General features: G+C 44.3%; 3 protein-coding genes across 6 annotated transcripts in view; 1 reads left to right on the top strand and 2 right to left on the bottom strand.

Annotated features, from left to right (window-relative positions):
* UNK (unk zinc finger) overlaps positions 1 to 1,577 on the bottom strand; it is a 65,712-nt gene extending 64,135 nt beyond the window's left edge. For both annotated transcript variants that reach the window (XM_074971046.1, XM_074971047.1), the window contains exon 1: positions 1,416 to 1,577. In XM_074971046.1, coding sequence (XP_074827147.1) covers positions 1,416 to 1,513 — 98 coding nt within the window. In that variant the 5' untranslated portion in view covers positions 1,514 to 1,577. The remainder of the gene's footprint in view (positions 1 to 1,415) is intronic.
* Positions 1,578 to 4,125: 2,548 nt separating this feature from the next.
* Positions 4,126 to 22,488, bottom strand: part of LOC141998311 (uncharacterized) — a 36,416-nt gene continuing 18,053 nt past the window's right edge. For 2 of the 3 annotated variants that reach the window (XM_074971049.1, XM_074971050.1), the window contains 7 exons: positions 22,055 to 22,251; positions 21,573 to 21,618; positions 21,382 to 21,447; positions 17,761 to 17,820; positions 16,306 to 16,388; positions 15,846 to 15,940; positions 4,126 to 4,282 (listed from right to left, as the gene is read on the bottom strand). In XM_074971049.1, the coding sequence (XP_074827150.1) occupies positions 4,161 to 4,282; positions 15,846 to 15,940; positions 16,306 to 16,388; positions 17,761 to 17,820; positions 21,382 to 21,447; positions 21,573 to 21,618; positions 22,055 to 22,251 (669 nt within the window). In that variant the 3' untranslated portion in view covers positions 4,126 to 4,160. Of the gene's footprint in view, positions 4,283 to 14,007; positions 14,328 to 15,845; positions 15,941 to 16,305; positions 16,389 to 17,760; positions 17,821 to 21,381; positions 21,448 to 21,572; positions 21,619 to 22,054; positions 22,252 to 22,488 lie in introns of those variants that run through there. The other variant, XM_074971048.1, reaches the window with a different exon arrangement.
* Positions 10,904 to 13,148, top strand: H3-3B (H3.3 histone B). Its single transcript, XM_074971053.1, has 4 exons — positions 10,904 to 11,024; positions 11,610 to 11,751; positions 11,870 to 12,023; positions 12,139 to 13,148. The coding sequence occupies exons 2-4, from the start codon at positions 11,624 to 11,626 to the stop codon at positions 12,265 to 12,267; spliced, it is 411 nt and encodes a 136-aa protein (XP_074827154.1). The 5' UTR covers positions 10,904 to 11,024; positions 11,610 to 11,623; the 3' UTR covers positions 12,268 to 13,148.

Here is a 22,488-nt window from a genome sequence, read left to right as displayed (position 1 = left end):
TGCCAGTTATTTCTACCCTCATTGCCCCCATCACCAACCCTCCCCTCACCATGATGCTCCTGCCACTTAACCCTTCCATCTTCTTCCTATTTAAAAAAGAAAAATGAACTTTATTGCCACCGCTTCCAACCTGTATACTTCAGCCGCCAAGGGAACACCACTGGCCAGGAGCACTGAACAACACACTAATATTTTTGTATTCTTGGGGAAACATGCTCCAGCAATAATTCCCACACGGAGAAACACACTCTAGTGAGGGATGCTACACACTAGCAATATTTCTTTCATGGAGAAGTCATGCTTCAGTGTAATAGGAGCATGGGGAGAAGGAGGAAGAGTAACATACTCTGCCATAGCTCCTTGAAGAGAAGGAGACACTTGTGTAACATTTGCCACATATGGATGGGGCTGTGACACACCAGTGATCTTTCCCACATGTGCACGTGCAAAACATTCAAGTGATAGTTCCTTTGGGGCATGCGGGCGAGATATGTTCTAGTGAGGAATTCCGCATGTGACGTGCTCTAGTAAGGTTTCCCTCAGGGGTATGTGCGTGCAACATGGCCTTCTGGTATTTCCATAGAAAGGTGTAATGACAGTTCTCTGATGGGGTGGGAACCTAGATCTTCTAAATGTTTTCCTCATGGGCGTGTGAGAAAACCCCTAGTGATGTCTCCTTCACAAGTCCATATGTGAATATATGACCTGCCATGGGGGCCTGTCCCTAGTTGCTGGGCATGTGACCTGTCCAAGCATTATTTGTCATGAATGTGTTTGTGAAGCAGGGGAGACACAACACATGGACGGACATGCTCAACACAACAGTCACCCACACCAAGGATGGGGGCAAAAGACTGATGTACTCAGGCCTTAGGGCCAACACACCCTCCTGAGGTGGGGGGAAGAGCAATGTATTCCAATTAGAGCAGATGCACCCAGCCAAGAGAAGCTAGGGGGTGGGGGAGGGAAACAGACTCAAAATGGGGGGGACCCACCCTTCTGCTGGGGGTGACACACTCTGCAACAACAGCCCCACCATGTGGAAAGGAGCCAGGCAGCCTCACTAGTGGGAAAAACAACCTAATAAAGGGGGTACAAAGGAGACCCCGAGAACCCCAGGGGCAAGGCTGGGGGGGGGGGAAGAGAGGGGCGGCCCCAGTGCATCATGGTCAGTGCGTGTGGGAGTATGCGCGTGGGGGTAAGGTGAGTCACTTCAATCCCTGCCCTGCCCCGCCCCCTCCCCTAAGGCGGGATCCCACCGGCCCGCGCCGGCCACGGCCGGTTCCAGCCGGTGCCGGGCGGGCTGTTGGTCTCCGTGCGCGCGTGCCGCACGCTGCCCGCTGACGTCAGGCGTGTGTGGCGCGCGGGCGGGCGCCGGGCGGAGGGCGGCGGCGGCGGGTGTTCTCGCTACGTACGTGTAGTGCTGCGGTTTCTCGGGCTGCGCCTGCAGCGCGCTGGCGGGGGCCGCTGGCCCGGCCGCAGGGGGGCCGCTCGCCACCGGGCCCTTCGACATGCTCCTGCCTTCCGCTCCCTCCGCCGCCGCTACCGCCGAGGAGACTTTATTATTCACTCTGCGCGGTCCGCACGGAGACCGCAATGCGCAGGCGCCGCCGCCGCCATTACCGCCCCGGTGCGCAAAGCATGATGGGATTTGTAGGCCGGGCGCTCGCGCAAACTCCACCAACCCGGGACACAGCTTGGCGAGGCTTCCGGCCTGTAGAACTACAACTCCCAGGGGCACTGTGCGGACATTGCCCTGGACTTCCTTCAGCGAGGGGCTTGTTGGAAGTTGTAGTTCTGCTGCCCCTGGGAAGCCTAGCTCTGCACCTCCTGGAGGCAGGGGAAAGAGCTGGTAGTTCACTGGGGACATGGAAGTACTGGAGATTAAGTGGGGTTCATACACTAGAGATTCAGACCTGTAACCACAGCCCAGATAAGGGAGGGTTGTGGTTAGAAAGGTCATTGGTAAATGTAGAGTTCACTGTGCACACCCACCCACACAAACCAGTGAAAAAAATATTTTCAATAATAAGAATGTATACATAGGCAAAGTAAGAAAATGCTGCTTGAGAACTTATCAGAGTTTGATTCAAGGCTCTTTACAGTGTATATTTTCACATGTGATGTTTACAACTTTTTTTAATTAACCCCATGATTTCCCACAACGGTGAAAATTTAGATAGCTCTAAATTGAAAAAAAAAGCTTTAAAATAGACGTTATCCATCTAAGTTATAAAAAAATAAAAATAGAATTATTCCAAGTTATGATAAAATAGGATGTGGGGAGACATGCCATTGCTGTAATACCTTGTAATCTACTGATTTTTTAAACAGTAGACTTTGTAACAAACATGGTCCTTAAGTATTGTCCTGACAACAGTTGACTTTTTTTCCTACAGTAAATTGAGAGAAAGACCTTTGTGAATAGTGTATGTTTTGGTACACACGGCTTTTGTGAAGGTAATGGATGAGTTGGTTTGCAGAGGATTAGGGGGGTATTTTCTGTATACAGCTTCATTTTCTCTCCCTCCCCTACTTACAAACAAAAGACAGACATTCAGCTTCTGCATGACATTCTGCTGGATTCTGTAGTGTTAATTTCTACATTTCCCTTCTCTGTACTGCTTACCTTATCCCACAAGGCAGAAAAGGTCCAAAAATAGGCAATGAATAAATAACAGCACACTCCATTTGAGAAGGATGGAGAGAGTTGTATGGAGAAGCTGCCTCTTTATAGCTAACCCCAGATTCTGTATCAATGTTGGGTTATTGTACACACCTTTCATGCCTTCCAAGGGAGAAAAAACCTCTCCCGAAAGGAACATTTCCTCAGGAACTTTGCAGAGTTTTGTGTGTAAATTATCTTCTTCCATGGGGAGATGATGTAAGCCTTTGTACACAGAATTTTGATATCTCAGGCTCAACACATAATTATTAAACCCACTGGGCTATTTAGAGTTGGGGAAGAGAGGGAAAGAGCACAAGGATTTATGAGAGGAACACCTTTCATTTTAACTTGGCCACTACGCACAGATTAAACAATGTTAATATTAAACTCTTAGGCCTGGTCTACACAGTTTTCGTATCAGTATAACTATTTTGGTTAGGTAATGTCTACACTTAAAATGCTATTGCAGTACAGCTGCACTTCAGCATAGTCACTCACTTCAGAGAGGGTAGGGGTATTCCCCTTGCAGTAGTTAATCCACCTCCCCAACAGTCAATAATTCTCTTGTCGACCTAACACTGTCTACACCAGTGGTTAGCTTGATTTAACTAGGTCGTTGGGGTGCAGATTTTTCACACCCCTGAGTGACGCAGTTGGGTTGACTTAACTTTTGAATGTAAACTTGACCTTAGGGGTGTGATTTTTTTTTTTTACCTAAATAGTTACACTGCTACAATGCCTAGTGTGGACACAGTTATGCTGATACAGTTTAAGAGCTCATTATCCTACATTTACAGGAATAAGATCAAATGTATAAGTATCTTATACAGTATAACCGTGTCCACACTTGTAGGAGTTGTACTACTTTAACTATATCAGTATAGTTACAAATTTTGTACGTAGACAAGGCCAAATATATAAACAAATAAATCACAGTAAGTGATTAGCCTGTAGAAGGAGAAATGTTGGATTATCAAATAATACTCAAATCATAAAAAGTTTTATATATACACACACACACACACTCACCTCCATTGAAGACTAACATGTTGTGGCACTGTTTAACCCAGGGGAGCTAAACTTTTCATAGTGCTATTGGATAGCCAATCTACCCTCCCATTTGTGATTGCACAGAATCCCTGTAGTAGCTACAACATTTGTTTATAAAGTAATATTATGTCAATGTTTAATCTGTTTGTACCCGTGTTTTAAAGGAACTTACAGCTGCACGCAAGGAATTATCAGCACCATGTGAACAGCCAGCTCTGTGGACCACCAGGAGTGGTTCCACACACCCTCATTTGAAAATCACTGGTTTAAGCCAAACAGACTGACTTTTTCTAGACCAATTAGTCCTGGCACTACCCTGGTTTCCTCTGCTAGTTCTCTTCCTTGCTCCAGTTAGGAAAACCCAACATACACTCTGAATGAAAGGCAACACAGAAAAGTTAGGTTACCTGGTAAGTTTGTTTTGTCTGCACTTTGTATTTTATTATCTGTATGTGTCTGAGTAGATCCATGTATCTTTGGAATTTTGCATATGCGCCTTCCTGTCACAGCTTGTTTTAGTTTTAGTTTCATTTTCTGTAACTGCTGGATAGCTCCTCTTGAGTCCTAAACCAGAACAAAAAGCTATAAAAGTATTTCTGTAATTAGAGGCTTGGGCAATCATCATTATAGAATTACAGAAAAAAAGTCTAGAATCAGGACATAACTCTTGTTAATAAACACTAACCACGGATTTATCTGCAGTGTTAATAGTGTACCATCCAGTAAAAAAACATGCAAAGGATTTTTTCAGTTGTCATCACAGAGTGTTTGAACTTCTAGAGTTTCTGGAAGGCTAGCATGTTCATTGTCTCTAAGCACCCAATGAGTCAAATTAAAATGGGCTCCTCCTTGCAGCCCATGAGTCTTGGCTTTGGATGGAATGGAGTATAAGTAGGTCCCTGTTCCAAAGTTTCAGCTACTAAGATCCCTTCTCTGTTGAAAGCACACAAAGACCACCATTATATAAATGAATGCAAAATAGTTTTATTTATATCTAATTATTTTGCTTTCATAAAAAGTAACTTTTTTATGTGCAAACCCCAAAGAACAGGAAATTTAAACAGAGAATGAAGACATTAGGTGGAGAGGATACATATATGTAAACCACAGCAGTCCCTATCCTGCAACATGTGATGGATCCTGTCACATCATACTAGTACAAGTCTGAGTTAGTGTATAACCCACATCTGTGCAGAACTTCTTATTGCATATGGCAAGAGAGGTGATTAGCAATGTTCAGCTAACCAAATCTAGATTAGTGGGCTGGTGGGGTAGCTTTGGAAGTGGCTTGGTGTAATTATGAGTTGCCACCAACAAATGATTGAAGCAGATACTGATTTACAATGTGATCAATAGTTTGCAACTTATGTCCACGGTCACACTATGTTGTCTCTCATCTTCCAGAGGTGTAAGAGATGATAGCACCTGCCATGTGATGTTCTGAAATGGTGCAATGTGGACCATTGTTTCTGAGGTAGGTTGAAGCCTGGATGTTCTTTTGTCTGGTTGTCAGTCAGGTTTTGGATATTACCATTATCCCAGAATTCTTCCCAGTGTGCCTCAGGATGGAATGAGGATGCTTTAAGAGCTTTAGGCAAATCATAAAAAGGCTTGTGAGATTTCAGGCATGTCTACAAGAGGTTCTGGAGGTCTTCATGAATTCAGTTGTACTCACAAGCTGTATGTGTCTCTCTCCAGGATTTTGGGTGGGGGTACATGTGCCAGAGTAGACAACTGTTGAATGGGTGTTGATTTTAATGTTCCAGTTATAATTTTTATTGTGATATTAAGCTTGCATATCCAGAGATTTGGTACATAAGCTGCCCACCCTGCCTGGTGCACACTATTCAGCATTCAAGTACATCAGTGCTACCATTGCTGTTTGAAAGATGTGTGCATCAGCACCCCATGTTGGTTTTTGGACATGGCTAGTTCTTCCTTTTACCTTTTTGCATGTCTTTACCAGATGAAATTTAAAATTCAAGCTTCTGTCCAAATTTACACCCAAGTACATTGGATGGAGCTAGTTTTGGACTCATTCACTGTGAAGGGTGACATTAAGTCATTCCTTGGCAGCTTTATTGTTTAGGTGAAAGACTATTACCAAGGTTTTGGAGGAATTATGACAGAGCTTTCAGTATTGAAAGTATTCTGCCATTAACCTGAGGCTGGCATTGAGGAGGTCACCGATGGTGATGAGGTCTTTGTATGGTACCGCAAGAGTGTTGTTCTCAGCATAAGTCACTAATATAGACGTTGAATAGTGAAGGAGTCAACATGGATCATTGAGACAGACCATAATTAAGGGTGTGTGCTTTGCTGATCTGCCCATTCAAGAGAACATAGTATCTACAGTTGCTCAACATCGTGGCCAGGAGTCACATAATGCTATGGCATTTGATGACGCTTCATGCCTTGAGTAACAGCCTATATCTCCATATTGCATTGTATGCAGCAGATAAACCTGTCAATGCTGTTCCAGTTTTTAGATTCCACTGAAAACCAGCCTCAATGTAATTAGTAATGGTGAAAACCTGCTCACAGCAACTTTGTCCAGGTCTGAAGCTGGCCTGTTCCTTTCGCAGAATGGTCTCAAAGATAGGGGTGAGATGGGCCAGTAATACCCTCTTGTGATGGGGTGCCTGTCTGCCCTCTTCCCATCCTTGGCTTACCTAAGAACTGCTCAGAGACTCATTTTTTAGTGCCCACTCTGTATAATTTATTCAAGTCCCCTCCACTAACACTTGTATAGTGCAGCACAACAGTCCTAATCCCTATGGGACCTTCATCAGGGCCCTGGAAAGACAAGATATCTCTTTTCCTTTGGATCACCTTCAATCTGGGCACAGCGAGCCCTGTCCTCCCCCATAACAAGTCTTTCCTGGCTTTTATCAATATTGTCATCTAATGGATCAATTAATTGTTTAACTCACCCTTCCTCCCCAACTGATTAGCTCATTCCTCCCTTTTTCCTCAATCAGCTGTTACTGGGGAAATTAATTGAGGCTACAGTGATCAGAGTACTGACTCATCTGTGAGGCCTCAGCACTCTGTCACACCTCTCCATTAATTTATAATGTTGAATTGGTCTGCCAACAATGATCATCCCCTGAGGAATTTGGGATAAATGCCATCCCTGCCAGCAGCTTTTCCACTTTGTGTGACCATAAGGGGCTTATTTACTTCTTCTGTAGTGTATGGGGATGATGGTAATGAAGTGGTGGGTCTTTGTTAGATGTTTAGAAAGAGCTCTTTCTGAACTTCTGCGCAGTACTGGTTCTGCCTTTCACCCTCACTTCTGTTTTTAATCTGTGAATTGGGAGGGTGCTAAACCTGGTGCAATATCTATTTGAATATGTAATTCTTTATTTCAGTTTTCAGGACATACAGATGTGATCAGGAATCAATACAGAGCAGGCAATTTTAGGTGTTCAGTTTATGCCCTATGTACAGTACATGTGAAAACAGTACCATAGTCCCTGTCAGGCATTTTGGGCCTGATCCTGTTTATCCTATTCAAATTCCCATTGAAGTAAGGATTGCATGATTTAGCCTATCAGTTGTTAAAAATGTAATGAAATGGTTTAATTTAGTAAAATATAATCTTTGAGGTGGTTACATTTCTAAACAGACACAATCTTACTTACTACAAAGTAAGTACATAACTAAATTTATTTATGTCTGAATATCGGTGATATCATAGCAGAATTTTCAGAAGCCTTCATGATCCATTGTTAACTTTGAGTACTCAACAGCTGACCTTCCAGTGATCTGCTGCACACCATCCATCCATCTCCTCACTGGTTGTCCCTGACTACGATGGCCCTCCCCATCCCTTTCATAATAACTTTCTCAAGTTTATTTCCATCTCTATGCCTAACGTGACCAAAGTATATAAGTTTGTGTCATGCTGGTGTCTGTTGAGCCACTAATCCTGTGAGAAAACACGGTGCGTGCTATTATGAAATTAAAGCGTGGGAAAGGACCAGAGGAGTGGTAGATAATGTTCCCGAAGAACTGTTAAAAGCAACTGGCAAAAGCAATACTGATTTTATGTGGTAAATTTGTGATGATATATGGATGACTAGAAATTGGCTGGACAACTGGATGAAGAGAATTTTTCTGACCTTGCCAGAAAAGGGAAAAATAACAGAGGGTAGTAACTATCATCTTATCTCCCTGATAGTGCACACATGCAAAGTTCTGTTCTACATAATCCAGAATTGCGTGAAAAGAAGTATAGCAGCAGAACTACCACCACAAGCTGGTTTCAGAGAGTGCTGAGACACACCTGACCAAATTGCAAATATCCATCACATCACTGAAAAATGTAGAGAATACAGTCACCCACCAATCATATGATTCATTGACTATCAAAAGTGTTTGATACTATCTGACATGACCGCCTTTGGACGATATTAGCAAGCATGCAGATTCCAATCTGACTAAACTCAGTGCAAGTCTCTACCACCAACAGCAGACCACGGTGTGAACAGCAGTAAGCGGTTTTCTCCTGAGTAGGGTGAGAGACAGGGGTGTATTTTGTCCCCAGCCCTCTTTAACATATGTGCAGAATTTATTATGAGACAAGTCTTGAAGATTTTTACAAAGTGGAAGGAGCTGGGATTTCCATTGGAGGTCACCTCTTAACCAAACTCACATATGCTGATGACACAACTCTCTTTGCTACAACCATCAATGCAATGCAACAAATGCTGAAGTCTGTAAAAACAGTTTTGTGAGGAATATGGACTATTGCTGAATGTAACAAAAACAAATTGCACACACGTTGACACAACAAACAACAACAGGATGCAAGCAGACATCACAATTAACAGATCAGCTGTAGAAGCAGTAGATTATTGAATTCTTTGGTATCATATATATTCAACCAAGGAGGCTGTTCCAAAGAAATCTGAAGAAGACTAAAGATGGCTTACTCAGCTATGGCTTCCTTTAAGAGAATGTGGAAAATACGTGGCATCTTGAAATATACAGACATGCAACTGGTGAAAAGCGTAACCATTTTCATAGTCTATATGGATGTGGATCGTGGGATGTTAATGCTGCTGACAAGAAGAAAACTGAAATTTTTGAAATGTGGTGCTGGTGAAGACTTACATATTAATGATTTATTTTCTGTGAACTTTTCAGAAGTTTTCCCAGTTTTGATATATTCATATTTTGTTTTTTTTCTTCCTATCCAATTTTGTAAAAATGTTATATTGATACCTTTGTTAATGTTTGTATACATGCTGATGTTGAAGATAGTGCTATATGACGGCACTAGGAGTTTTGCGTCAGTAAGAAGTTGAGGATGAGTGAGTTGTAAGTGCTAGGGCCTCAATCTTGCAAATACTTATAAATAAGCTTAATTTTAAGCATATGAACAGTTTCACAGGTAAACTCCTGGTCCAACTGAAGTCAATGATCAAACTCCTATTGACTCCAGTAGGGTCAAGATTGCACTAGAGCCCTGTGCAGGACTATTTTTTAAATTCTGCTCACGTCCTGCCCTGCCCTGCAATACCCACTTCCACCTGCTCCGACATTTTTTCTTGTGTTTTTATCCTGCTCCCACCCACAAAATCCTTAGATCCCACAAGAGAGACAGATTCCCCCAAGTTACTAAAATAAAATAAATAGTCAGTTAGTATAGTCTATATATATACGGAATTCAGACAATTTTTACCACTAAAAGAATAAAACAAATCTTGCTTAAACCATGTAAAAAATACTTTAATCTCTGTTATAATAGACATCAAATCTCAGTCCCTCACTTACATTTAAGTATTAAAAGTTTTAGTGTTTTCCTGCAAATTACCACAGTCTCTTGGTTTTTTTTGCCCACTCAATCCTGCCCTCAATAAAGTACATTTTACCCATTCCCATTATTATGGTAGTGGGTCCTGTGGGACCAGCAGGATCTGCAGGGCTCTGGATTGCACCTATTGACTTGAGTGGGACTGCTCATGTGCTCAAAGTTAAGTCCCCATGTATTTCTAGAATTGGGGCCTAAGTTTCTTCCTTTATATCGCTGTATTATTATTATTATAGTTATTATATAACTATAAATCAGGTTTATTTTATTCGTATGGTTTTAGATACAAGGGGGATCCATGTTGTGGAGATATATAAATACACAGATATTACGTATTTCTTATTTAACTTTATTTTTCAGTATGTATAGCTATGTATCTGTTGTATAAAATAAATGTTATGAATAGGTTTGTGTATGAGAGACAGAAAATAATCTTAATGACATTAGTGTGTTGTGTATGAAAATCACTAGCACACAAGGCCCTGATCCTGCAGTGAACTCCATGAAGCCCAATGCTTTAACTTTACGCATGATGTATGCAAGATCAAGGCCTTGGTATATGAAATGTGTTGTAAAGATCAAATTTATTACATTACTAATTGTTTTGCTTTATTTTTTAATGAATTTACCCACCCAGACTGTCCGCATTTAGAAAGGACCATCCTTATCCTTAGCCAAGTATTTATAATATTCCCTGCTTCATCTTTAAAAAACAAATTCAGTGTATTTCAGTGGAATTAAAAGATTTTAATCCACAAACATCCCTGAATTTGTCATAGATTTCAAGTGTTGGTACGTAGAGTATGAAAGACATTACAGAAAATAAAGTTTACTAATTAGTGTTTTGTGCCTGAACAATGCTTTAGAAAATGAAGTTAATTCACTATTAATAATGGTTATTATTTAAAAGGGAAGATTAACTGCATTTTTGTTAACATACATTTTTATGAGGGACTTTAGGAGCTGATATACAGACATTAATAAAGCCTCCAGCATGCTTCTATTGAGCTCCCTGTCCTCCAGCTGTCCTCCCAGCTGCGCTTAGGACATTCATACACACTGCCTTCCTATTGCCTTTCCATTGTGGAGCTTTACAACAAAGGGTAGGATCCAAAGCATGTTCTATTTCGTCCAATCAGAACAAGAAACCTGGAGATAGTTCTGATTGGCTCATTCCTGCCTCCCAGTAGCCAATCGGCGTGCTATTTTAACAACCAATCAGCAGCCAAGCTTGCATCCAATCAGCACTGAGAAAACGGAGGACCGCCTTTGTGTCCTGTGACGCCACGGCGCCGGCGGAAGCCCCGGCCAATGGGGAGGTGCGCCGTTTCCAGGTATTATGAGGTCATCACGCCGCCTGCCGCCCCCTCTATAAAAAGCCGGCCCTCGGAGCGGGAGAGGATAGTGAGGGGGATTGTTGGCTGGGCTGGTTCCGTGTGCGGAGCGGATTATAGTAGCAGCAGCCGGCGGATCCTCGGACAGGCGGTGAGTGGCTGTTCCGCGCCGGGCAGCGATCGGCTCCCGTGGGGACAACACGATGGGCCGACCGGCACTGCTGAGCGCAGCTCCTGGGGGCGTCGGATGAGACTCGCGCCAGGCCTCAGGACCGTGTCTGGCCGGCTTCGCCCCGGAGGAAGCGGCGCGATCCCTTGTCTGCGTGGAGCGGGCCTGCCGGAGGTGGCCTTCCCGTGCTCCGCGGCGGCAGCCACCGCCTGGGACTCGCCGGCCGGCCGCAGGCTGAGGGAGGCGGCCGTGACTCACTCTTGCCTCCGAGAAGCGGGGGCGGGGGAGCCGTGACTCCTCCTCCTGCTCCCAGGGGAGGCCGCTGGCGGCCTGCCTGCCGCGCGGGGGAGGGGAGGCAGCCCACGGACATCTGCTGCCTGGGGCTGGCAGCGCTGTGCCCACGCCTCTGAGTGGGGAGGAAGACGGGGCGGTTTTGCCGATGGCGGGGGCCTGCTGTCCCCATGCTGGGGAGCACAGATCGGGGGGGGGAGTTGTCGTGAGGAAAGGAGAAGGTTTAATGGTGGGGTAAGCGCTTCTCTGTGTCACACGTGCCTGTTTCTCTTCTAGGTAAGTGAGGGAAAATGGCCCGTACAAAGCAGACTGCCCGTAAGTCCACTGGTGGCAAAGCTCCACGTAAACAGCTGGCCACTAAAGCGGCTAGGAAAAGCGCTCCCTCTACTGGTGGCGTCAAGAAACCTCATCGCTACAGGTAAGGAAAAGAACCTTGTTGAGGCGGTGCCTGAGAATATCCTGCAACTCTAGACTTGGAGCTGGAACAACGCGTTGTGATATCCTCGTGGACTGAAGTCTCTTATTGTTCCTTCTAGGCCCGGTACTGTGGCCCTTCGTGAGATTCGTCGTTATCAGAAGTCAACAGAGCTGTTGATCCGTAAGCTTCCCTTCCAGAGGTTGGTAAGGGAAATTGCTCAAGACTTCAAAACAGACTTGAGGTTCCAGAGTGCAGCCATTGGTGCACTGCAGGTATTGTACTACTAGTGACCTCGCTGCTGCTTATGGTAACTTAGGAAGCTGGGGGAGCATGTGTTGCTTTTGGGAGGTTTCTAACACTCTCTTCTCTTGGCTTTTTTTAAAACAGGAGGCTAGTGAAGCATATCTGGTGGGTTTGTTTGAAGACACAAATCTATGTGCCATCCATGCCAAGAGAGTCACCATCATGCCCAAAGACATCCAGCTGGCTCGCAGGATACGGGGAGAGCGAGCTTAAGAGAAAGCAGTTTTTATGGTGTTTTGTAGTAAATTCTGTAAAATACTTTGGTTTTAATTTGTGACTTTTTTGTAAGAAATTGTTTATAATATGTTGCATTTGTACTTAAGTCATTCCATCTTTCACTCAGGATGAATGCTAAAAGTGACTGTTCACATAAACCTCAGTGATGTGAGCCTTGTTGCTCAAGAGTGACAAGTTGCTAATATGCAGAAGGGATGGGTGATCTTTCTTGCTTCTCATGCATGTTTCTGTATGTTAATGACTTGTTGGGTAGCTAAAATTGTAAGGTACTAGAATTGATATAAATGTGTACAGGGTCCTTTTGCAATAAAACTGGTTATGACTTGATCCAAGTGTTTAACAATTGGGGCTGTTAAGTCTGACCATACATCACTGTGATAGAATGTGGACTTTCAGAGGGTGAAACTACAAGTCTTAACCACAGTGTAACTTACAGTTTCCTAAAAACGTAAACCTGGCAGCTATAGAATACACTATGTGCATTTATAATAGCTATTTTATATATTGTAGTGTCAACATTTTTAAATTAAATGTTTTACATTCACATGTGAGGTGTCCTGTCATTGATGTCCATGTAGTTAAACAACAAGCTAGATAAAATGTTTGAAGGGAGTGAGTTAATAATCTTTGCCCTGTGGAGAGGTAGTGTAATACTTGAGAATATTCTTGCACTAGTTTGGTGTGGTTAGTCCTTACAAGTGACCTGAACCAGGGAAAACTTGAGCTTTTGTCCTCTGGCTGCTTTTGTGAAGGTCATGTTTTTAAATTAGGAAGTGGTCTTGTCTAGGCTAGAAGGCAGCTTGGTTGGTCCCACTCCTTAAATCACAGTAGCAAAGATTTATTTTATTTTTTTTTTTGGAGAGGGAAGAAGGCCTTAAGCTATCCACCTTTGAGGTGCATTGGTATACACTAATCTGTTATCTAAAACCAAAGCACATCAAACAGGCTGCAAAAAGTTAGGGCTTTAATGGGTTTTAATGACTAACCTAGGGCCATTAAAGTATTGATATTAATGGTTCAGAAAAGAATAGTCTTAACTAACTACATTGTGAAGTCACTTCAGTTTTATGTATGTATTTTCCTTGGAGTTCTAAGTTTTGGAGCAAGCATGGGAGATCTCAGTTGAACACTGAGGTGTTTTAATTTAGGAGGAGCCTTCTAACTTGACAGTCAAATTTTAGGTGCTTTTGAAAAGGTTAGACTTTTTCCTCTAACTATTTAACTTAAGTTACAGGTTGTGAGCAAGTTCTAGAAGGAATAAAATTTCTCCATTTCAACATCTTTTGTTTCACTTTCAATTTTTTTTCCCCTTCCTGGAATAATTACTCTTAACTTCTTCCCTGCTTTCAACTTTCCCTCAGAAAATGGAAGCAAGAAAAGCATTGCTAATAAAACTCCCCCTCCTGGAACACACAGGTGGAGGGGTGAACTTAGTTGAAATTCTAAAACATGTAATACATCTCTGAACACTTCAGTGTAGCAGCTATAACTTACTTTGACTAATTAAAGATACAGAAAAGGTGTTAAGAGTAGCACTGAAATTGCTGTCCTTTTCAACTTGCTGTGGGGAGGGAGGTCATTCTCTTTTTCCTTGGCTGTTCTAGAATACTTGCATCCACGCTACTAGTAAGTCAAACATGGAAAAACTGACACTGGGAACAGCTGTTATTCCCATCTTGTTTTATTCCACAAGTGAAATTCTCCATGGGGAATTTTGTAAAGAAAGAACATTTTATGATGTTGAGACTGGGCAGTAAGTTAGCCTTGGCCTTCAGACTGATAGCTTAGAACAGAATGCATTTGAAATGCTTCCTTCCAAAATTCTGACAGTTTAAAAATAAAATCCTAAATTCAGTTCGTTACAGGTGAAGACAGCCTCTTAATCCGTTGTCGAGGTCTTAACGTCTGAAAATAGGATGGAATTGTCACCAGGGCTCCAAATGTGGGTCACTGGAGTGCCCCGAGAATGCTCTGAGTTAGAGCCATCACTCCACTTTCTCATCAGACAAACCATTCAGTGTGTTTAAATCCAGCAGCTGAGGGAACAAGTACTTATTACCAGTTACTCTTCTGAAAACTCTAAGTTTTAAGGGTGGCACCAGCACCCTTTTCCTCTTTGCAGAATGATTTATTTGGGACAAAAATGTCAGTGTTAATACTTTTATGTAGAACATTATTTCCCCCCAAATTGTGGATACTCTGAACAGCACTAAGATAAGTGACCAAATACTACAGGGTAATAATACAAGATTCTAAACAAGGGCATTGAATTATGATGTAAATCACTTGAAAACATCTTAAATGCAGAAGGTTAAGCAAACTGGGTATCACCATCTTGACATTTATTTTTATTATGAAGGATGGTCCAGTGGTTAGGGCACTAGGACTTGGGAGATTGAGGTTCAATCCCTGCTCTAGCACAGACTTTCCCTGTGACCATGGGCAAGTTGCTTAGCCTCTGCTTCAGTTCCCCTCCTGTAAAATGGCAATAAATGCATTGCCCTACCTCACAGGGGTGTTGCCCAATAGGTACCTTTGGGGGTGTTTACACAGCAAAAAAAAAAAAGAAAGACCTGCAGCAGTGCATCTCAGAGCCCTGGTCAACTGACTTGAGCTCACACCGCAGCTAAAACTAGTGTAAACATTCAGGTTCAGGCTGGAGCCCAGGCTCTCAGATTCTTGCCTGGTTTCAGAGCCCAGGGTTCCAGCCCAAATATCTACGCTGCTATTTTTAGCCCCATGCTGCAAGCCCAAATCAGTTGACCTGGGCTCAGACTCACTGCTACATTTTTTGTTGTGTTTTTTGCTGCGTAGACCTACCCTTAGATACCTGGGTAAATAAAATCCAAGGCTTACAAGCAGTGGAACGTCCCACAGCTTGATTCAGTCCTATTTGGAAAAATATCTTTAAATATTAGCCCCCTGAAACAAGACAACTCCATTCACTGAGAGCAGGAACTGAAACGTTGGTATTTCTACCAGCTGTTACCTAAAACTGGTTGGGTATGTGGTAAATAAATTAGGTACAGTATTATAGGAATCACTAGAATTTTCCTTTAAAAAAATCACAGTAAAATATTTCATTTTACCTACTCCTGTGCTAATTAGACATCACAACAAGGAATGGAAGTAAACAGTCACTTGTGGTTTACATCTTTCCCAATGCCTTATGCTTTTTTAGCCCACCTGTTCTCAACAGGGAGAGTTTCCAAAACACCAAACTTCACACATGGGTACAGCTCATTAGATCTTGTGATTGGGGCAGTTAAACAAAGGGCATTTTCCAGAGAAGAATTACTTCACAATCTCAGGCCTCGCTTCAGGAAAGCACTAAAGTACATGCATAGCTTTACCTTACGGACATGTTCAGGATTTATCAGCTTCAGTGGGATTTAAGCACAACCTTTAGAAGATCACATTAGAACATTTCTTTTTACCTACATGTGCTAGTACCTCACAGAAAGTGGAAGTCAGTACTTGCATGTTGCAGAACACAAAGAACTTCCATCTTCTTTACTCTAATTTACATCTAAAACAGTAAAATGTTTGCTTACCAATTCTCTTGATAATTTCTTCACATTCTCTCTCAGAATTTGATTCAAACACAAGACAGTCAAAGGTACTGTGTTCGGGGGTCCCTGGTGAAACCCTGAATAAGAAAATTCCTTTCAATAGACAATAATAAGTCCAGCAATTCACAAAGGGGCTTAAAATGGTGTCCAGGTACAGGAAGTACCATAGAGTGACCTCATCTCAACAGCCGGTGCATCTGTCCCAGTTTCCAATTAAGAAACAGCAAGGCTGGTGGTCCATGTACAAGTACAGCAATGGCACACACCTATTGCACCCTGGGCTGGTAGCCCCCATTTTCTTTTATTGACTTTCTCCAAAAGAGTACACATGTTTTCTAACTCTAACTTACTTGAGAGTGGTTTAAGACTATGCATGAAAATGTAATTGATAAATTCATGATCCCAAACACCGGACTAGGTTTAGCCCACACTCAACTCTTACCCAACACAGAAGGCAAAAAGATGGTTGCTGTCCAGCCGGCGACCCACACAGGAGATCTCCGGATAGGGGTACTGGAACAGAACCTACGGTGTAACAGTCAAGAGAAAGATTTGGTTAGCAACAAAGCTGACAGTTCAGGGTTCAATCTCTGGGGCCTGCCGTTTGTTCACTGAATTAGTCTGGCGTTAAATAAATTGCTGCAAAGGGAAATTCTTTTCCATGTAGAATGAAGTCAGAGCTGCTGCTGCCACGCATAAGAGACACAAAATAGTTTCACATTCTGACACTGCTGTGTACACACAAAGCTCAGTGCACTTTCTACAAGCTAAAAACATGCAAAAGCAGAACCATGCTAATGAAAGTGAGAGGACACAAATCGGGATATTTAAACATCACTAATGTGCCGTGTTAGAGGGCTTTCACTTCACCCTCCCGCTTCCCTGCTTCTTGTCACGCTGACAGCAAGCAGCAAAAGACCAGAAGTCCTAAGTGCAGACAATGCGATGTTTATTAGGGTTAGTTTCCAAGCAAGCATATTCCAAAGCCCTTCACACCAGTCGGGCTTATTTCTATATGCCGATAGAGTCTGTTCCCCAGTGTTACGTTCCCATCTCTGACGCCGTAGAGAGTTTTCCCTGTGGCCCCCTTCCCAGCTCTGACGCCGTAGAGAGTTTACCCTGTGGCCCCCTTCCCAGCTCTGACGCCGCAGAGCCCTGCTTGGGTCCCTGTTCCCCCCCTTAGCAAGCATGATTCCAATTTCCCTTCCCCCCACTTCCTGTTTGACCCCAGTTTATAGAGTAATATTCTCAGCTTACTTTACCTTAACCAAATCATTTTACTGAAATTTAACCAATCCTAACATATTGTAACATAATTCTCTAACCAATTATATCTCACTACCCTAATTAACTTATACCTAGCAAAATTAATTATACAGCAGACAGAAACAATTAGAGAACCAGACAGATTAACAATAGAAAAGTGGAGGCCAAAAAGATAAAACTACAGAAATGAGGGTTTCACAACCACAACCATTGATAAGTGAGTTCTTGCCAGACAGGATGCTATCAAACTAAGTTTTCTTTAACCATCTTAAGATCAGTTTCTTTATCTGGTGGTGATGGGATCGTCTTCCTAACAGCCCAATACCACCTTATTTCAGTGTGACTGGTTTGGAATGTGAGGGTGTGACCGGTCGCTTCCCAGCTTATGGCTGCCTCTGCTGCTTAGCCAAAGGCCTTGGCCTAAGAACAAGGCCTCAGACTATCCGAGTGAGAGAAGGCCCTTACACAGGCGGACTGTGATTTTCATTCTTTGTTTTTAAACCCCTGTAACTAGCAAAGTGATAAAAATACACCTAAGTTCTTAAAGTATAGGCTTTACAGGCAGGCCTGAATATCTATATTCTAACATGCCAGACTGTTTCAACTAAACTTGAAGACATCCCTTTCTCACCTTGGAAGAGGTTTTCTCTTGTATGAAGACTTCAGTTTCTTTCACGTCAAATAAAACTTCCTGAATAAATAAACAAAACCAACTTTTAAGATTTATTTTAGAGAAAGATAATAGCAAGAGAGCGCTTAACCAGGAGTGATGTAAATCATACAGAAGCCCAGGTTTTCAGGAAACCTTCTGCTGGTGGCAAAATCCACAGATCACAATGGCTGGTTGGTGCAGCAAATTTACTTTTCAGCTCTTCAGACTTTGGTTCAAATTCAGTGTGGTCATGAGTGAAAATAACCCCGGTGATAATCTCCGTCTAACCTCTGGTGGTGATTTGGCAGGATCGCAAAATTGCCACATAATTTAGTTCAGGAGGAATAAAGGATGGGAACCAGCAGAGGATATTTCAGGTCAAGACAGGCAGAGCTGTTTGCAGAGGAGGAGTTATGCAATACTCAGTTTGTGTTCTCCCCTGCTAAGCTCACAGGACCTTATTCACTGTTGCCCTCCATCTTGTGCAGTCCTTTATACCGGTGCATAGTGGGCATCAATCACGGCCATTCTAGTACGGTAGTGTTTTCAACCTACTTCACAAACCTCTACGCAAGGTTCAGGACAATGGTAAATCAGGCCCAGAAATGTAGATAACTGATTGAGGATTTAAATTCTCAGATTCCCTATTTTAAATGTTTTCTGTTCTTCTGGTTGCAAAGATCCTTCTATATATTAAATCCCTACCGGTGGTTTGTTGAATATACTGCCCAGCTGGTTGAATCTGGAACCAGAGTGAGCGAACAGCACTGGCAGAGATAGGACCTTCCTACATTTATCTTACTGAGGTGTGGTAACAACATCACAATCCGAGCTCCGTCAACTTAAATGCCAACATTAATCTGCCAGTATTCATAGTACACAAACACCAAGCTTGAATGACTGAAGCGTAATTGTAAACCCAGCTGGGGCTGATTCTCACTTAGACTATGTCCCTCTCCTTTTGCCAGCCACATCCTCCCACACACCCGCTCCAAACCTAGACCCGTCTGTTCTGTGCCGGCTCAGCCAACTTAACCGTAGAGTTACTCTTCAGCATTTCTACAGCACCACAAGGTGGACACCGCACTTTACAACTGATCAGTATGCCAGACAAACAACAAAAATCCCTCCCTGTGGAGTTTATACGCAAAAGGCAGGAATGGATCCAGTACAAGAATATTAAAAGTGTCCTGAAAAGGGAAAACAACGCCTGGTCTGTGCCTTTATTTTGCTTCTTTGTGAGGTCTAAAGAAGGCCTGACATTTTGTTAAAGGAAAAGGGGTTCCACTTGTTTAGTCAGCTTAAATCTGATCGGAAACTACCAGTCTTGTCTTCCCAGGATTTGCTGGTGAACTTGGAGGTGTATATTATGCCTATTCAGTGAGTATGGTACTACTCAGCTGGCATGAGAGTGGCAGAGCTGGGCTCTTAAATTATAACTCTGAAGGGCAGAGCACATGTCTTTTTTCCCCTGAGCACTGAGCGTTCTTTGCACTCGGTACTATGTCATCGTGAGCAGTACTAGCCAGCCTCTTCAACTCAATCCATTTCACCCAGGGCTTAGGTATCAGGCTCTCTTCCTACTACAGTAATGTGCACCATACAAGCACAATATAGAGGTATCCCAGATGCTTGTTGTATGTGCATGTAGGCTGCGTGATGCATGTATTCAAAATACAGCGCTACGGCTCTCGAGCGCTCTGTGTTGCGTAAGGAAAAGGAAATACATTCTCACCAACCCATTTTGTTTTGACTCGTGCAATAGACACAGATTTGCTGAGCTCCAAACACTACGTTTCAGACTCTTATGAATACTCAAGCCATGTGGTTCTCTCACTAGGTTTGACAACCTAAGCAATGCAGGTAGTATTCCCCTCCCTCCCTCCCAACACATTAGCTCAGGGGTGGCCAACCTGAGCCTGAGGAGCCAGAATTTACCAATGTACATTGCCAAAGAGCCACAGTGATACGGCAGCAGCCCCTCATAAGCTCCCCCCGGCCCCGCACCTCCGGCAGCCCCTCCCTCTTCCTCCCCGCACCTCCTGATCAGCTGTTTCATGGCAAGCAGGAGGCTCTGGGGGGAGGGGGGAGGAGCGAGGGCAGTGCAGGCTCAGGCGAGGGGGCAGGAAGGGGTGGAGTGGGGGCAGGGCCTGTGGCAGAGCCAGGGGTGGAGCAGTGAGCACCCCCCGGCACACTGGAAAGTTGGCGCCTGTAGCTCCAGCCCCGGAGTCAGTGCCTGTACCAGGAGCCGCATGTTAACTTGTGAAGAGCCGTGTGGCTCCGGAGCCACAGGCCGGCCACCCCTGCACTAGCTCTTCCCCGAGCTCTCCTGTGCATGTGTGCGCGTACACTCGCACCACAACATACTTAGCTTCGTAGCTAATGCCAGCATCGCCACTCGTGCATGAAAGTGGAAGACTTTCTCCTAGGGTATGGCAGGAACCACGTCACTTGTAGAAGCCACGTGCAGGAGGAAAGCCAATCCTCACTATAGTAGTGTTACGGCTGAGTCTGCACTTCCATTCCAAGCCCTGTTTTCACTCTAACTTTTGATCAGAGCGACCCATTTGTTTGCAATCTGAAATGCTTAAAGCAGGGTAGGAGAAGGAGTTTTCCTTAGAATCTGGAGAGTGCAGGAAGTGTTTATGCTACAAATCAAAAAGCCACTGTGGCTTAGAGGTTTCTCCAGTGCCTAATGCTTTTTTTAGTCCACCAGTTCTTGGCAGGGACGAAAATTTCAAAACCACTGAACTTCACAGAAGTCTGAAGCTCTTTAGTTCCTGTGAATGGGGACGTTTTAAATTGAGAGGGCATTTTCCAGAGAAAAATTAAATCACAATCTCAGGCCCCAATTCAGGAAAGCCCTGAAGCAGCACATGCTTAAATTCTAGCGACTTTAATGGGATTTAAAACCCATGGATAAGCGATTTCGTGAACAGGGGTTAACCCTTATGGACCACAGCCACAGACAGGCTAGACAAGTCAGTTGCATTATCCTGTGTAGTGGAATGACCACTCTGGGCCTTTAAAATTTGCATCTGAACACCAGAGACTAGACAGGTCTGGTTTGCTACCATAGAGGAATGAGACGGGGGGAACCCGGTTGAACAGGGGTGAAGAGAATCTGAAGAGGAGACCCTGGGCTTGTCATAGAGATGAAGAGTTGGGGGTCAGCAGGGAGGCAGAGGAGTTCCCAGGCAGTGAAGAACCCCTGTCCTGTTCTTCAATGCCCCATCCTTCTACTCTGAAGGCCCAGGCAGGAGGTCCCAGGGAGCAGAGAACCCCTGCCCTGTTACACACACCCTCACTGCTAAGGACCCAGGGAGGATTTTTTGGAAATTAAAAAGTAAGAAAATTCCCAGACAAAGAAATCAGACTAGAGGAAGGGGTGAGAGTGCCAGGGAAGTTGTGCTTATTAAACAAATAACCCCCCAAACCCTTAGAAACCGACGAAATTCAGCGTTAAGATTAAACCAAAAAGAAACCCAAAGAGCTGAGAAGTCTAGAACAGCACCGGCACCCCAAACAACCTCATCTCTGCCCTGGAGCGATGCCAGCTGCCAGTCTATCCTTCCTGCGAGGTCACAGCGAGTAACTCACCCGTGGGCACAGGTGCTGCTCTAACACCAGGGGTATCCCTTCGTCCAGCACCTCTTTGCCACCGTACTGAAAACAGATTGGGGCAGGCGGTGGGGGGAAACAAAATGATGTTAAATGAAAGTCAGTGGAAACAAGACCGCGCCCCCCGCCCCACACACACTCACTCCAGTCCATCAGAATCACAACGGTACCTTTCCTACATTGGCCTGGCCCAGGTACCGCAGGTTGTACAGAAGCCTGGGGAGGAAGAAACAGAATTAGGACAGGGAGTCCATGCAGAGCTCCTCTAAGGTGTCTTGCTATGGCACAACTTAAAGCATGCACTAAACCCACTCACCCCCAGAGCGGAATGATGCTGGCTGCTTCACGGCTGAGATTCTAGATGAGTCACAATACTGGTCCCAACCTTAAGGATCTCCACAACCCCTGGGCATGGGGCATACATTTCAGCGCAAAATAGCAGCATCCAACATGCACTGGGCAGCTGAGGACTGCTCTGGAGCACACGCTGCAGTGGAAACGCTGCCCAGCCCCACATATGTAACAGAGACCTCTACTCCCTTCCCCATCCCGGCCTGGCTTCATTTCCCAACCTCAGGGCTAACCCAATGCTGGGCACGTGGGATCATGTCACCCCTACCGAAGTGTGTTCCTCAGTTCCAGCTGGCCCTACCTGCCCCCTTGCAGGCACCGCTCCTCCTTCTCCTCTTTGTGTGTGTGCTCCTGTTGGAGCTGGAAGCTGGGGACCTTCTCCCTTAGCACTTTCAGGTAGGGCAGCAGCGGCTTGTACATCCCTCCATCATGCCACTTCCACCGGATCATGCGGAAGCTCAGAGGCTTGCCCTTCAGCTTCTGCAGCACAGACCCTGCCTGACGGAGAGGAGAGAGCCAGGGCACGCATTGAGGGCGGGGGGCTTGGATCATCCCATGCCAATCCCTGCCTGCTTTCTGTGGTGTAGCTGTGCGTACTCTCAACAGCTGTTAACAATGGAACAACCTGGCCCGCCCCTGCGATCCGGCCACAAGTTGCCAACACATCGTTCCTCCCCTTCCTGATCACCAAGATCAGGGAAATTGTTCTGTATCCACCCCACGGCCAGACATCTC

This window comes from Natator depressus, chromosome 14 (assembly GCF_965152275.1).
Source record: "Natator depressus isolate rNatDep1 chromosome 14, rNatDep2.hap1, whole genome shotgun sequence".
NCBI lineage: Eukaryota > Metazoa > Chordata > Testudines > Cheloniidae > Natator > Natator depressus.
The sequence above is the reverse complement of the archived record's forward strand: the minus strand, read 5'-3'. Positions and strand labels throughout refer to the sequence as shown.

Bases quoted from the DNA above. Each gene is read 5' to 3' on its own strand.
- H3-3B (XM_074971053.1), top strand. From the start codon at position 11,624: ATGGCCCGTACAAAGCAGACTGCCCGTAAGTCCACTGGTGGCAAAGCT. The intron at 11,752-11,869 runs GTAAGGAAAAGA...TGTTCCTTCTAG, and splicing joins AAGAAACCTCATCGCTACAG to GCCCGGTACTGTGGCCCTTC. The intron at 12,024-12,138 runs GTATTGTACTAC...TTTTTAAAACAG, and splicing joins CAGCCATTGGTGCACTGCAG to GAGGCTAGTGAAGCATATCT.